This window comes from Leptodactylus fuscus, chromosome 1 (assembly GCF_031893055.1).
Source record: "Leptodactylus fuscus isolate aLepFus1 chromosome 1, aLepFus1.hap2, whole genome shotgun sequence".
In the NCBI taxonomy this organism is placed as follows: domain Eukaryota; kingdom Metazoa; phylum Chordata; class Amphibia; order Anura; family Leptodactylidae; genus Leptodactylus; species Leptodactylus fuscus.
This window is the reverse complement of record NC_134265.1, coordinates 126965025-126980303: the sequence shown is the minus strand read 5'-3', so window position 1 is coordinate 126980303 and position 15279 is coordinate 126965025. Positions and strand designations below refer to the sequence as shown.

At 41.9% G+C, this 15279-nt stretch overlaps 1 protein-coding gene across 1 annotated transcript; it reads right to left on the bottom strand.

Moving 5' to 3' along the window:
* Positions 1-155: 155 nt before the first annotated feature.
* On the bottom strand, positions 156-14471 carry SELENOM (selenoprotein M). The gene is made up of 5 exons (XM_075276672.1): positions 14279-14471; positions 13994-14029; positions 8310-8344; positions 4899-4977; positions 156-2006 (listed from the first exon to the last, which is right to left on the bottom strand). The coding sequence occupies exons 1-5, from the start codon at positions 14375-14377 to the stop codon at positions 1824-1826; spliced, it is 432 nt and encodes a 143-aa protein (XP_075132773.1). The 5' UTR covers positions 14378-14471; the 3' UTR covers positions 156-1823.
* Positions 14472-15279: the final 808 nt, after the last annotated feature.

Below are 15279 nucleotides of genomic sequence, written 5' to 3'. Positions count from 1 at the left end.
TGGTGATTGGCAGTGGTTACAATGGTGTATGGGAGGGGGTGTTTGGGACAACTGTGTTCAGTCTGTGGCCACCATAGGGGATCCTTTCTCCATTAATGGAATTAAATCCATATACAATAATAATACAAAGTAAACGAGCAATGGTAATTTTTTACAAATATTTTTATTAATGTTCATACTCTCCCAAAATGCAAGAACCTGATCTCCCAACCTCCTCAGGACGATTTACATCTGTTCACAACCAAGACACTTTGCAGCTGAGAACTTCATTCATGTCCATGAAGACGTAGGAAATCGGAGCAATTCAGAGAGTCATTTTATCATCCAAAAACATTACCTAAGCTGATCCTTCATGACTATAGGTTACATTCCCTTCCACCTTGCTGCATCCCTGCGACTCTGTAAGTACTAAACCTGAAACCTAATCTATTCTATGGCTTATTCAAAAACACTTGTAAGACTCTAGTAGTACATTCAATAACCCAGACTTGTCTTATCAGATGCTGCTAACAAAAATGGCCAGTACTAAATGGGTCTGCTTCCCATTTCTTCCTACCTTTTTTTGTTTTGTTTTTTATATTTAAAGCAGACCTTTTTACCATCTTCACCATCTCCTTACTGCATACTTCAATAGATACCAGTCCACTGAATCCAATGCACTTGGAATTTTTTCCCGAGTCACCACTGTTCCATTATTTTATTACTTTCAATAATCAATGTGCTGATCATGCTCTGCTGTTAGGTAAATGGTTCCAGACTGTCTGCTCCAGCCACGGGCCTCTCACTTACAGTAAAGAGTCTGATTAGCATATTGGATACTGGAGCTAACTACACTGATTGTTCAGGAATGGTGGGGACTAGAGGAAAAAAAGTCACAATTGTGCTGGAATTGGTGGAGATGATGAAAGGTCCTCTTTAAACTATTTAGTGGTATTAGTACTGTGACCTCCCTTCCCCGTAAACTTCACATTCTTTTTAGAGGCTATATGCCTCTTGAAATGTCCAATGAACATCCATTCCTCCAGTATTTAACAACTCAGGTTTGACGTTGGGTGAGATAGCAGGTTGCAGTGTCAATATTGAGGGAAGGGGTTGCTCCCATTATACACCCATTATACACAACACATTTCATGAAGAATGGAATGCAAAGTGGACACTTTTAGGCTAAAGACCCACATAGCAGGCCGCAGCAAAAAAAGCAATGTGGGGAAAACCACAGCCTGTCCGCTGCACATATTTTCCTGCAATGTGTGGATGGGATTCACTCTGCAGGGAGTGTAAAACACAGGTTTTTTTCTGTGGTGTTTATGCCATGTTGGCGCCCTGGCCTAAAGGAGGTATTTGAATATGGTGCTAGTGAATAAGGCATGGTTTATTAGTAGTGGCAAGTATGGAGAGTCATTTTATTACAGTGTCTGTACACTTCATTCTCTAATACCTATTTAGTGGTTTTAGCAACTTCGGGTAGGGGTGTGTTCAGAAGTACTGACTGTTTTCCTAAATGGCATAATTTAGGAACTACTGTATTGTGTAGTGGAGGGCTGAAGGGGAAGCACCCATATATTAGATCTTAGAAAAAAAAACTATGAACCATTTTGCTGCTTGCAGTGTTAGTAAATAATTGGTTTATCCAGTGCTTTTGTTTTGTGCTAAAGCAGACCTTTGGATAGATGACAGGTTGGGTTGTTAAAGTGCCGTTCATTACAGTGTTGTGCTCTTTACTAACTAGTGTTTTGCTTAGCGTTTCTGCTTCCCTTTACTCGATTTTAACTCTGACCTAATGTATTTCCTTTGCTGATGCATGCAACTACTATGTGAAGCTTCTACAACTCCGCCTTAGTATCCTCCGTCTCATATTTCCCTTCTTCATCCAGTGTCTTTTGTCTCGCTGGTGCCATTTTGAATTCTGGAGGAACAGGAGAATCTGGGCTTTCCTTCTTGTAAAATCCCAGATCCTTGAATAGCTGGTTAATTTCCTTTCTCCTCATATTGCTAAGTCGAACTTTCTGCAATAGATAATATTACAGTTAATATTATAGCAGTTTGTTTTGCGGCCTTAAAGAGGACCTTCCACCAACTCCAGTTCTTAGCATCTATTAATAAGCCCAGCTCCACTGATTCTGGTGTAGTTGGTTTTCTGCTCTAGCACCCACCATTCCTGATCGATCAAGCAATGCACTTAGTTTTTTTTTTTTCTCATTCTGAATTTTTTTTTTTCTCTAGCTTCTCCCAGTACATTGTACAGGCTATTGAATGGTACCATTACAAAGTAAAAATAGTTTTGCAAACAATAAGCCATTATGTGTCTGAACTGAAAAATGATGGCTCTAGGATTGGCAGTAGGGAAAAATGGAAATGGAAAAATAATTGGTTGTGGCATGAAGGAGTTAAATAGCAGACTAGGCACCAATACTAACTGCACTTGTTGCTCAAGAACCATGAGGGCGAAAGACAAAATTCCAACCAATAATGCTAAACTGCTAAGAACTGGAATTGGTAGAGATAAACATGCCCGTGAAATGAAGACTTCCATTTGTAATATAAACAGCTATAGTTTTGTTTGTGAGGGAAATTATAGCTGACATTAAATGCCCCCCCCTCCCCCATGGGACCTTGAGCCGAGATGTTTGAAGGTGTTTTCAATATGTCACATCTGCAGATGTTGGTAAGAGCACATGGTTAACCCCTTCTATAAACCCTCTTGGGTGACAGGTTATTTAAAGACGAAGTATGTGTAATCTGCATCTGAGAGCAGATCGAACATAATCCTTTTCTCTCAATAAAGCAGGCTAGAATAATCTTAAAGTATCTCACAAGCTAAAAGAATCCCCCTCTCCTTATCAGTAGATCTGGTTTATGTCTTCCTGAGTGCTTAGTAAAGCTTATTCATGCTTTATTTGCACTGCATAATGTGTGTGAAAACTCAATGTATAATAAATGCAATATGCACATAGTAACCATACTAGATGAGCCATTGTTATCAGCAGGATGACTTTTCTCTCCACTGGTTTTGGTATAAAATTGTCGGAAACCTGGTGAACCCCCATTAAGGTCTATGGGGTCTGCGGGTAACCGATGTTTTTACAGGACGGACAGATAAATAGCCAAGCACAAGTGTGAACCTAGCCTTACTCAGTAGTACTAGTGTCAGTAATGCATTATATAGCTATATAGATGGTGTATGTGTGAAAAGGAGATATGAGAATGTAATATCAGATGTTGCACCAAGTGAAATCTACTTAGGCACTACTGGTTTAACATCCTTTGCATAAATTAATAGTACAAGTGATTAGAAGAAATCTTGCAGTATATCTTATCATTATAATTCATTGGAAGGCAAGAACCAGAGGTTCAAGATGAAGTGGAAAAACTGCGCTCCCTGGTTGTTGATAGGTAAATATTAATGAATATTGTCTACCACCATTTTAACAGATCTACTACGCTTAGAGCGCTCGGTGTCTTTTTCCTCTCATCAGAATTCATGGCTCTAAGGTGCCGTTCCCACGGAGTGACGCGGCGCTCATTCTGACACGTAAACACATGTCAGAGTGAGCGCTTCAAAACAGAATCCCATTGACTAAAATGGGTTCTGTCTTACGCGCGCTACACATTGAAATCAATGGGAGGCTTTTTAACACATTGATTTCAATGTGTTACGCGTGTAAGACGGAACCCCTTGAAGTCAATGGGTTCTGTTTTGAAGCGCTCACTCTGACACATGTTTACATGTCAGAATGAGCGCCGCGTTACTCCATGGGAACGGGGCCTGGGCCTAAGTTTATGTTCACACACAGTATTTTGTACGGATATTTGTAAGGCAAAACACAGATGATACACAGATCCTTTCACTATACTTTTTCTAGGGTCCATTATTTGTTTTACTGTTGCATGCCCATGCCTCTGAAAGTGTAATGGCGGGACATTAATAAAATCCTCTACATGACTTTGGTGTTAGGCCTGGTTCAGATCAGTGTTTGGGTTTCCATTCAGGGGATCCCACATTAAAAAGCAGTTACCTTCAGGTTATAATGGGGTCCCTTTGGTTTCGTACTTTTCTCCCCACATCTTTTGTGTGAACACCGAGCAGAAGCCACATGGACCCCATTATAGTCTATGGGGTCTGCGGGTTTTCCAGGTAACCACATTTTAATGCATATAGGTGTTCGTTTCAGAGGTCAAACAGAAACCTGAACACTTAGGTGAACTGAGCCTTATATAGTTGCAAACCTTAGGGTAAGTTTACACTGGGTTTTTTGGTCCAGAAACTGTGGCGGATACGGCCTCAAAATCCTGACCAAACAAACCCGTGTGAACTTAGAGTAGTGACAATTGTAATTTACACTACCCTCGCCATATTCTGAAAAGGAGGTGCAGCCATTGGACCCACCAGATTTATTATTTACTCCAGAAAACTGGCATAAGCAATACCTGAAATATAAACCATCCATGAGCTTGCATAGATTTCAATTAAAGTGCATAGCCTGAATGATGATGAATCTCTTCATACCTCCTGGCAGAGAAAGCACCTGCTCTTCAGAAATCTTTGCCAATATCTGTATGTTTTAAAGAGAACCTGTCACCACCAGCTCTACATACGCTTCAACAGACATTGCCCCATTGATTTTTGGTACAGTTGGAATTTTCTCTCGACCCCACTGTTCACGAGCAGTTTGTTCAGCACAATTATACTTCTACTTATACTTCTACTGTCAGGTGGGTGGGTCCCTGCCTTTCTGCTTCAGCCTAGGACCACCCACCTGACAGTGGAGATCGTGTTGCAACTAACAATGGTTGTGCTTGAGGAAAAAAAAAAAACCATCCAATTGTACTGGAATCAGTGGGACTGCAGCTATTGAAGGATGCAATGAGTTGGTGGTGTAATGTCCTCCATCACTTACATCTATTTCTTCATTTTCAGAGGTAAGTAGTTTTAGTTCAGGATCGGCTCCGGGAACGTACTTCATTTCAAGGTTGTGGCTGGGAAAAGAGGTGTTAAGGTCCTGACTGGAGACATATTCATTTGGTGTCTGTGTAGCTAAAGTGTGACTAGTGCCCAAGTGGTTTCTAGGGTTAGAAAAACATGGAATCCTTTACCCAAAATCAGTTCCACAAGTTGTGAGTTAATGCAGCTCTGCTAGAATCCCTTCAATGCAGCTGACCTGCAATGTCAGACACAACTGGGTTATGCTACGTTCATGAAGAACCGAAAATGGTCTAATAACGAACAGCAACAGATCTGAACGAACCCCTTTATAATGGGGTCAGTCAGTTGTCCTTTTTTTTTTTTTTTTTTTTTTTCGCCAAACGAATAGTTGGGCCTTGCAGCATGTGGGATTTCTGCTGGACTGTGCTGCAGAGTCCAGCAGGAATAATGTGAATGTAGCCATCTGCAGAAGATTTCCGTCAAGATAAATGGGAGAACTGGCCAACAAGACAATGTGCTTCTACTTGTCATTAGGACACCTCAAATGAATAGATTGCACTTTATTGATATTTAAGAGAATGCTATTGGGGAAGATTTACTATGCCTTGTGCATACAAAACCTAAAAAGGCATTTTTTAGTGCAAAAATATGGTTTTGCGGAGTATATAACCCACCCCATATTCCTGAGGCACAGAGACAACAGATTGTACGCTTCATCATATATGAGGTGCTTCCAATGCTGGCTCCAGACTTTGAAGACTGGCTTAAGAAATGCCAGTCTTAATACATCTGGGCCATTGTGTTCCTTGTGCCACGGTAACATTGAGCAGCACACTTTTTTTTTCTTTTTTTTTTTTTTTCTGGGTGGAATCCAGCCCCAAATAGGCGTAAAATTCCTGTGTGTGAACAGCCCCTTAAAGGGAGTCTGTGGATAGTGAATTTACTATATCCCAGTCCCTTGCACAGGTGGTGCTGTCGTTTCCAGATATGCCTCTATTATTCAGCTTTGAAATTCTTTCTTTGTTTAAATCACTGTTTTATCCATATGCAAGTGTGGGTAAAGTGCTTTGCAAGCATACCTGTATGGGCTTCAGTCTCCACTTTAGATCTACAGACAAAGCGCTTTTTCCCTAATCTGCATATGAATAAAACTGTGATTTACATGAAACTGTGGCTTCAAAACTGAATAACAGGCAGATTTGAAAAACCACGACAAGGTATAGACTCCCATCAATGTTCTATGCTGGTATGTGTATGTATGTAAATACACTGAGTGGCCAAAAGTCATGGGAAGGTACCGGATACACCATTAATAGTGGGTCGCCCCTCTGTGAGCCCTGATAACTGCAGCGAGACGAGGAGGCATGGACTCAACAAGATGTTGGAAGAGTTCTGGAGGGATATTGATCCATGCAGTCTGCACTGCAGCCCACAATTGGTCCTGTGTAGTTGGCGCTGGGTCCATGAAATGTACACTGGTATCCTCAGCATCTCATAAATGCTTTATGGGGTTGAGGTCGGGCGAGCAGGCAGGCCAATTGAGGGTTGTGAGGTCACTGGTGTGTTCATTAAGCCAGTTATGTGCCACCAACAAGCAATGACATGTTGCATTGTCCTGTTGGTACACAGCATCCTCATCAGGGAACTCCCAACACCAGAAAGGGGTGCAGATGGTCTGCCATAAGTTGCTCGTACCAAGCACCAGTCATTGATCCCTGCACCTGGACAATGGGGCCCAATTGCGACCATGTGAACACAGCCCAGACCATGACGGAGCCACCTCCCACCTGGACACGTCCCTGTTGGCATGCAGGATCCATGGCTTCATGGGACATATGCCACACTCTCACACGCCCATCAGCTCCATACAACTGGAACCGTGATTCATCATACCATACCACATGCCACCACTGTTCCATGGGCCAATGACTATGGTCAAGGACCCATTCCAGTCTTTGAGCTCTGTGTTGTGACACCAACACGGGGAAACTGCTCGGACGTTGACTGTTGAAGCCTATGTGGTGCAGTTCTTGGCATACAGTCCTGGTGGTAAAGGGGGTCCTGGTGCCCCACATTCAAATCGGTGGCGATTTGACCCACAGTAGACAGTCAAGAAACCCGTACAACTCTGCAGAGGTGACGTGACGTCCATTATCTTGGTCAAATAGCCCTTACACAGCCTGGAGGTGTGTTTGGGGTTATTGTCCTGTTGAAAAATAAATGATGGTCCAACTAAACGCAAACCGGATGGAATAGCATGCCGCTGCAAGATGCTGTGGTAGCCATGCTGGTTCAGTATGCCTTCAATTTTGAATAAATCCCCAACAGTGTCACCAGCAAAGCACCCTCACACCATCACACCTCCTCCTCCATCCTTCATAGTGGGAACCAGGCATGTAGAGTCCATCCGTTCACCTTTTCTGCATCGCACAAATACACGGTGGTTGGAACCAAAGATCTCAAATTTGGACTCACCAGACCAAAGCACAGATTTCCACTGGTCTAATGTCCATTCCTTGTGTTCTTTAGCCCAAACAAGTCTTTTCTGCTTGTTGCCTGTCCTTAGCAGTGGTTTTCTAGCAGCTTTTTTACCATGAAGGCCTGCTGCACAAAGTCTCCTCTTAACAGTTGTTGTAGAGATGTGTCTGCTGCTAGAACTCTGTGTGGTATTGACCTGGTCTCTAATCTGAGCTGCTGTTAACCTGCGATTTCTGAGGCTGGTGACACGGATGAACTTATCCTCCGCAGCAGAGGTGACTCTTGGTCTTCCTTTCCTGGGGCGGTCCTCTTGTGAGTCAATTTCTTTGTAGCGCTTGATGGTTTTTGCAACTACACTTGGGGACACTTTCAAAGTTTTCCCAATTTTTCGGACTGACCTTAATTTCTTAAAGTAATGATGGACACTCGTTTTTCTTTACTTAGAATTTGTATTATGGCAAGAAAAAAAACAGCTAACAGTCTATTCAGTAGGACTATCAGCTGTGTATCCACCTGACTTCTGCACAACACAACTGATCATCCCAACCCCATTTATAAGGGAAGAAATCCCACTTATTAAGCCTGACAGGGCACACCTGTGAAGTGAAAACCATTTCAGGTGACTACCTCTTGAAGCTCCTCAAGAGAATACCAAGAGTGTGCAAAGCAGGAATCAAAGCAAAAGGTGGCTACTTTGAAGAACCTAGAATATAAGACATATTTTCAGTTGTCTCACACTTTAAGTATATAATTCCACATGTGTTACTTCATAATTTTGATGCCTTCAATATGAATCTACAATTTTCATCGTCATGAAAATACAGAAAACTCTTTGAATGAGAAGGTGTGTCCAAACTTTTGGTCTGTACTGTATGTGTGTATTTTTATTTACTTTAATAAAGGATACTAAAGAGGGAGATCCTCATTGATGAAGGCCTTCACCTGTAAGAAAAAAAAACATGGTTATTTTAGGACCAGCATGCAGTAACAGGCTTGTATAGATTGGATTTACAAGTGGAAAATAATGCATTAAAGAAAAAGACCAAAGAGGATTCATAAAATGCGACTAAAATGACATGACTTACCACTTCATCTAATATAAAAGATAAAATGCACAAATTGAGACAAATTCATCAAATAATGGAAAATGCTTGATGAATTTGATGCAAATAAAGGACATTCTAGAAAACACATCATTTATCAAAAAAAAATATCAAAGTATCAAAATCTGCAACAATAAAAAGCTTTTCACCAATGTGGGGGCTCAGCCTTAAAGAGGACCTTTCATCAGATCGGACACATGCAGTTTTATATACTGCTGGAAAGCTGACAGTGCGCTGAATTCAGCGCACTGTCGGCTTTCCTGATCTGTGCCCGGTGTAAAGCGCTATCAGTCCCGGGACCGTAGCGCTTTAGTGTCAGAAGGGCGTTTCTGACAGTTAGCCAGGGACGCCCTTCTGCCCAGCAGCGCCTATCACGCTGTACAGTGGAGTGGGGAGGAACTCCCCCCTCCCGCTACTGATAATACTTGTCTATGGACAAGCTGTGTGAGCAGAGGGAGGGGGCATTCCTCCCCGCTCCACTGTACAGCACGATAGGCACTGCTGGGCAGAAGGGCGTTCCTGGCTAACTGTCAGAAACGCCCTTCTGACACTAAAGCGCTACGGTCCCGGGACTGATAGCGCTTTACACCGGGCACAGATCAGGAAAGCCGACAGTGCGCTGAATTCAGCACACTGTCAGCTTTCCAGCAGTATATAAAACTGCATGTGTCCGATCTGATGAAAGGTCCTCTTTAAGGTTTTCTAGACTGTAGGTTTTGGGTAATCCCTTTGGGTAATCTATCGGCATATCTGTAAGGACCCCTGTACCCCTATTTTGAAACAGGATTGCCAAAACCCAAGGGTGTTGAATTCTGATTCTGATCACTGGTAGTCCGAGACCTGGAACCTGCTATCTTATCGTACAAAAATATCCCACTGAAGTAACTTGGGATATTAACAAAAAAATAATCCTATGTCCCAGTCAATTGAGGGGTCTATGTGTGTCGGTGTGGATGCAAAATATCATTTCAGTTACAATACATTTTGTGTCTTGGGTTCTTCTCTCTTTCATTCTTTCAAGCCACTGATGTCAATGCAGGAAATCCTGAATATTTTATAGGGTTTGACATTTGTAAATGTCCCTGTAATGGAGCATTATTGTATATCTGCATCACAGTAGAATTCTTTCTCAGGAAATGTATCTTAGTAATTTGCCTTTTAGTTCTTTAATGGCTCTTAATTATAGAATTTGCAGCTTTGTGTATCTCATTCTTCATAAACCTACCAATATATTTTGGTCGTACCGTACACTGGTTTGCATCTGTTTCTACACGCTGATTTCCAGGCGGCATTGTAAGCTTTGATCTGAGACCAGCACCCATACTTTACATATGACCTGGGCCAGTTAATGGAACAGTAAGCTGAAAATCTAACCAATTTTATCTTTTATTTGTTGTGCCGTTTAACCCTTTCAAGCTGGGGGAGAGGCAGCAGCTGCTATATTTAAGTTAAAGGAGTATACCCATTCTGGACATTTCTGATGTGTAAGTATCATATAGATGTCTTGAGAGATGCAAGTCCCGTCTCTGAGACCCACATAGCTGAAGATTTTGGGATCTCTCAACCCCTTTCTTGCATCTACGATGAACAAAGAGCTGGCCATGCATGCACATCTCTCTATTCATTTCTGTGGGAACATGACTGCTCGGCTATTTTCAGAATTCCCACAGATAGGCATGCACGTGGAGCCGCCTCTACAATCACAGTGGCTTGGAAAATGGGTGCAGTGTTCAATATAGGTGTAAGGCTATATTCAGACGACCAAGGTGCAACAAATCTGTGAAAAATGGCCATCTCATGGTCTTCCCACACCAAGGGCATTTGATTTCATGGATCCCCCATAGATTTGAGTGTATGGAGGGATTCGTAGAAACGGTCAAAAATAAGATATGACCTATAGTTTGTCGGTCTGTGACAATAGACCATTAAAATAATGTGTATGTGAATAGTCCCCATTCGCTGACATTGAAATGAATACTGCTGTGTGACATCCGTTAAAAAAAAAAAAAAACGTTACTCATAGCCATTAATCATAGTCGTGTGAATGTAGCTCAAGTCTCTGATAAGGTCGATATCTTTTCAACTTTTATAGCATACTCTGTAGATATGTCATAAATGTCAAAATGCAACTTTTTGTCGTTTTTTGCACAACACCTTTGCAAATTCCAATCAGATTGTGGAGTTTGTGATGAGCCTATGACCATGAAGACAACACGAAGCTCTTGGGCTCTGATGTAAAACCTGTATGAGGGCTTCCCACCTCCCATGTGTCAGTATGAATACTGAGACCTCTTTATGTCGCATACAGGCACCAGGGAACGCCTCCATGTCTGGTTTGCTCAGTTTAGAGTTCTCTAGTTTGCATTTCTATTTAGTGAGAAGCGAAGCGCCTGTCAGATGCCTAGACACTGCTTATCTCAGAGAAGCTGAACTGCGAGGAATCCAACCTGTCTATCAGCATGTTTTACACGTGTTATCTTAGTCTTATTGTCCCCTACCAGTCTCCATTCAGTCTTGTCCTGGTGCCTACTTGCTGTTGGAAGTCCTGCACCTCATGTGACCACTGAGGCTAATTAGGTACAGGATTTCCAGGAATGAGGCACCGCCATGAGACTGAACGGACAATAGCAAGGGACAACGTGGTGCATTGGTCAAGTGAGTGTTTCTTTTTTCTTTTCTTTTTTTTTCCCCCCTCTTCTCCCCAGTTTTACACCTCCCTGACCACTACAGGGCTCACCCCAATTTATGGACCTTCCCACCTCCCCTTCCCCCTCCTTCCTCCCCCTCCCCCTCCTTCCTCCCTTTCCCCCTCCTTCCTGCCCCCTCCCCCTTTCCTCTCCCCCTTCCCCCTCCCCCAGTGCACCATATGGTATGGGGACATTGGAAACAGTCATGAGGCCATTATATTGTATGGGTGCTAATATCCTGTGGGGGAGGACATTAAAGTATGTGGAGCCATTGGGGGTGGGGGGAAGAAGGGAAATATTAGAGGTTTTCCAGGCTTAATTTTTTTTTTTTATTTTTTTTTTAATGGCTGATCCTTAGGATAAAAACCTAATTGGTATTGGGCCAACACCCAGCCCCATCAGCTATACGGTGCTGCTTCTGGCACTTGTCCCGTACACAATATGTAGCCGAAAGCAGAATAGCGGTGAGGCACCTTCACTGCAGCGCAGCTTGCACTGACTTCAATAAGTGCTGAGATTCAGTGAAGGCATCCAGTTGCTTTCTGCTTTTAGCACTGTATTATGTACAGGACAGGCATCAGGAGTGGCTTTGTACCTGCATTTACATGCATGCTCTGCCAAACCAAGCACATGTGTATAGGAAGTCAAGCTGTACAAGCTATTTCATGTGTAAAACCATTATTAGGCCGGGCGCCATATGGCATAAATGCTGTGGGGGGGGAAAAAAGCGGCGTTTTAGTCACTGCAAAGTGGATGGGATTTCAATTATGCCTTATAGGTATAACTGAAAAGTGCTGCAGAAAAACTGCAATGCGTTTCTACCATGGATTTGCTCGCAGCATTTTTTTTTTTTCTTGGAAAAGTTAGGTGATAAACAATACAGCCCTCATTACAGCTTTTTCAGGGGTTCTTGCAATTTAACTTGCTGAACAGCATGTCACAGCAGTATGGGAGTAGGGGATGTCTTGTGGAATAATTGGGGGTTATGGGTATTCAGGATCCTGTGAAGACAGGAGCAGCTATGTTTTGTTGCCACCTGACCAGAAACTTAGAAATAAGAAATCAATGCATAAGAGGATTCCTCCAATAAATGACATTGGCTGGGATTTCTAGCATCGCACAACTCACTTCTGATTCTTCTTAAATTCATTTTTTTACTTGAAGAAACAACTCATGTTGACCATAGACTCCTCAAACAAGTTCCTCTTAAAGGACACTTGATGTAGGGATTATCTACTCATATCTTAAACATCACTTGCCAGTAACTAGACTAGTGCTTAGAGATTGGTATCTTCTTAAAGCCCAGAAAACAAGTTTTCAACTGATACCTCAATATCAGCAGTACAATTTTTGGGGAGCAGCATCAAAAAATGTACTTCTGGGTTCTTGTGTCTATAAAGGAGTGGCATCTGGAAGCAAGATCAGATCCTGTTGCAGTCATCTCTCCATGTCCTGCCTTCTTATAAAGATGAGCTGTTACATTTATTAACCCCTTGTGCTCTCTCAAGTGTTTGGTGGCATATGGGCTATTGGTATATTTACTTCTGATGAATGTGAAGTTATATTGTAGTCATATTGTAGGAAAATTGTCCTGTATTTCTGATCAAGAGTAATGGTGAAACACTATCCCAGCTGTTACGCATGAAGGAATGTCATACGGACGGTTATGGAGTCCGTCCATATGGTGATTTTATGCACAATGGCATAACGTAACATACATAACTCTAAACAGGTATTGCTAGATCCAGAATATCCCAATATACAGATGTAACCTGGCAATTGATAATTCTGGGAGACACGTGTTCATACACTACAGCAGATAAGAAACTGGAGATTTTACAGATTTCTGAAGGAAATTGTTTAACTGTCTCACTGCACAATTTTCTTATTTTCTGCAAACCTGAGACAAATCTGAATGATAAAGTAAAAAAATCCTATCATCCCGTGTATGTATATATATATATATATATATATATATATATATATATATATATATATATATATATATATATGTAGACATATGGAACATTGTGAAAATGTCACTAGGTACTGTAAATGTACAACTCAATATAAAATCTCACAATATGCCAAGTACATGGACTCTGCAAATCCTGAGCTTGTTTGTCTAGGTGTGTGTTTGTGGGTCTGACACAAACATGTCCTGTTAATGCATTTATTTGCCAAAATGTTACGCTTTGATATAAAATTGAACTAAGACTGGGTGACATATTGACAATGCTCCAGATGTCTACTCTTAGAAAATAAAGTAAACCATCATCTCCAATATCATTTATCTCTCCGATTTGATTTGTATTTGCAGAAAATAAGAAAATTGTGCATTGAGACAGTTAAACAATTTCCTTCAGAAATCTGTAAAATTTCCAGTGTCTTGTAAAGTTTCCCATCTGCTCTCTAGCACATGAACACGTGTCTCTCAGAATTATCCATTGCCCTGTTCTATCTGTATAAAGGGATATTTTGGCTCTAATAATACCTGTTTAGAGATATGACTGCTACATACAAGTTCCTAACCTTTCCTCTATGCCATTGTACATACAATCACCATATGGACTGAATCCTTAACAGCCGTATGACTTTCCTTCATGCGTAACAGCTGGGATAGTATTTCACCATTAGTCTTGATCAGAACCTCTCAGATCACCAGTAAGATGAATATAGTTGTATGTGGGAGAATGAATAGGACACAATCCTGAAGCTACGGTACAGAGGGTTAAAGGAACTTAGTCTGTCTTCACACTGTGTCACAAGCACTAAGAAAGCGATGACATGTTCTGTCTTACCTCTGGAAGTCTGTTCAGCTGTCATCCACCGCATGACTGTGAAATAGAGAAAGAAATGTTAAAGATCAGTGTTCTGTGGGCCCTGCCAGATGCTGCATTGTAGACAGCTGGAAGTGAAAGGGTTAAAGTGCGACATCCGATCCTGCATTAATCCCTAATCCCAATGATTCTAGGCTGACTTTACAAAGCGGATATAGTCATTTAGCACGTTGAGAGCAATGCCTGCAGACCAGCAAGCTCTCCTTGGTGTAACTGGTGATGTAGATGTGACAGGACATTACTCACCTCCACTTTTGCCTTTGCCATAGTCTTTAACTTCTCCTTGTCAATCTGGTAGCCCAGCAAGGGCTGGAAGAGGCCGAGCAGCAGCATGGGCAGCCACATTTTGGGAATCAGCTGAGACCCTGAGAGAGAGGAAAGAAAGCAGTCACACAAGGAAGTAGAGGAGGAATATGTATGTTTGTGTGCCACGTCAGTGGGAATGCTGAATGAGGAGGGGACACAGTAAAGGGAGGAGGGGTAACATCCTCCAACTCACCTCCTCTGCCCCCAGGAGTCTGGGCACATAATGAATACTCTCCATGGTATAAGCATTGTTCACTTGCATCATTCTGGGCACATCTGTGAAACACACATTAGACATATGTAGATATAATGTAATATGGCGACATAATTCCTACAGCTCTGGTAACTAAGGTGAAACCCCATCAGCAAAGCCTGAGCGCCAGGTGGTCTCTAAACCATTCAGCCTTATTTCTATCAGTGTCTAGGAAAGCTGAGTGACAACCAATGTGGCCACAATTGCAAGTGTAGTTTGTTTGTAATTTTGGCCCTCAGCACTTCTAGTATCATCAATGGGGAATCTCTCTTGTTATACAGGGAGATATTCTTCTGCTGTAATATCTCTGTATTACAGGAGTCTCTTACGTTAGGTTCACATTAGCATTCTACTCTCCTTTGTTCGGGTTGGCATGGAGACCTGAAAGACTGAGAGCCTGTCCGCTTATAAAGCTGTTACCTGCAGAGCTCATAGACTATTGTGGGGTCCAATGGGTGTCCTTGTAGGACTCTGGAATCTGCTGAAGAGACTCCAACGCAGAAGTGAACCTAGCCATAAACTCCTGCTGGAGATAAAATAGAGGTCATGTCAAGTTTCGTTTGCTTTTTCAGATACATATGTAAGAAAGATCAGTTCTGACTGTTTTACACATGTAAATTTTGGGCAATCTGAAAAAGTGACAGATTTATCACAGTGGTTCATGTTGCATGATAAATATGGAGCATCT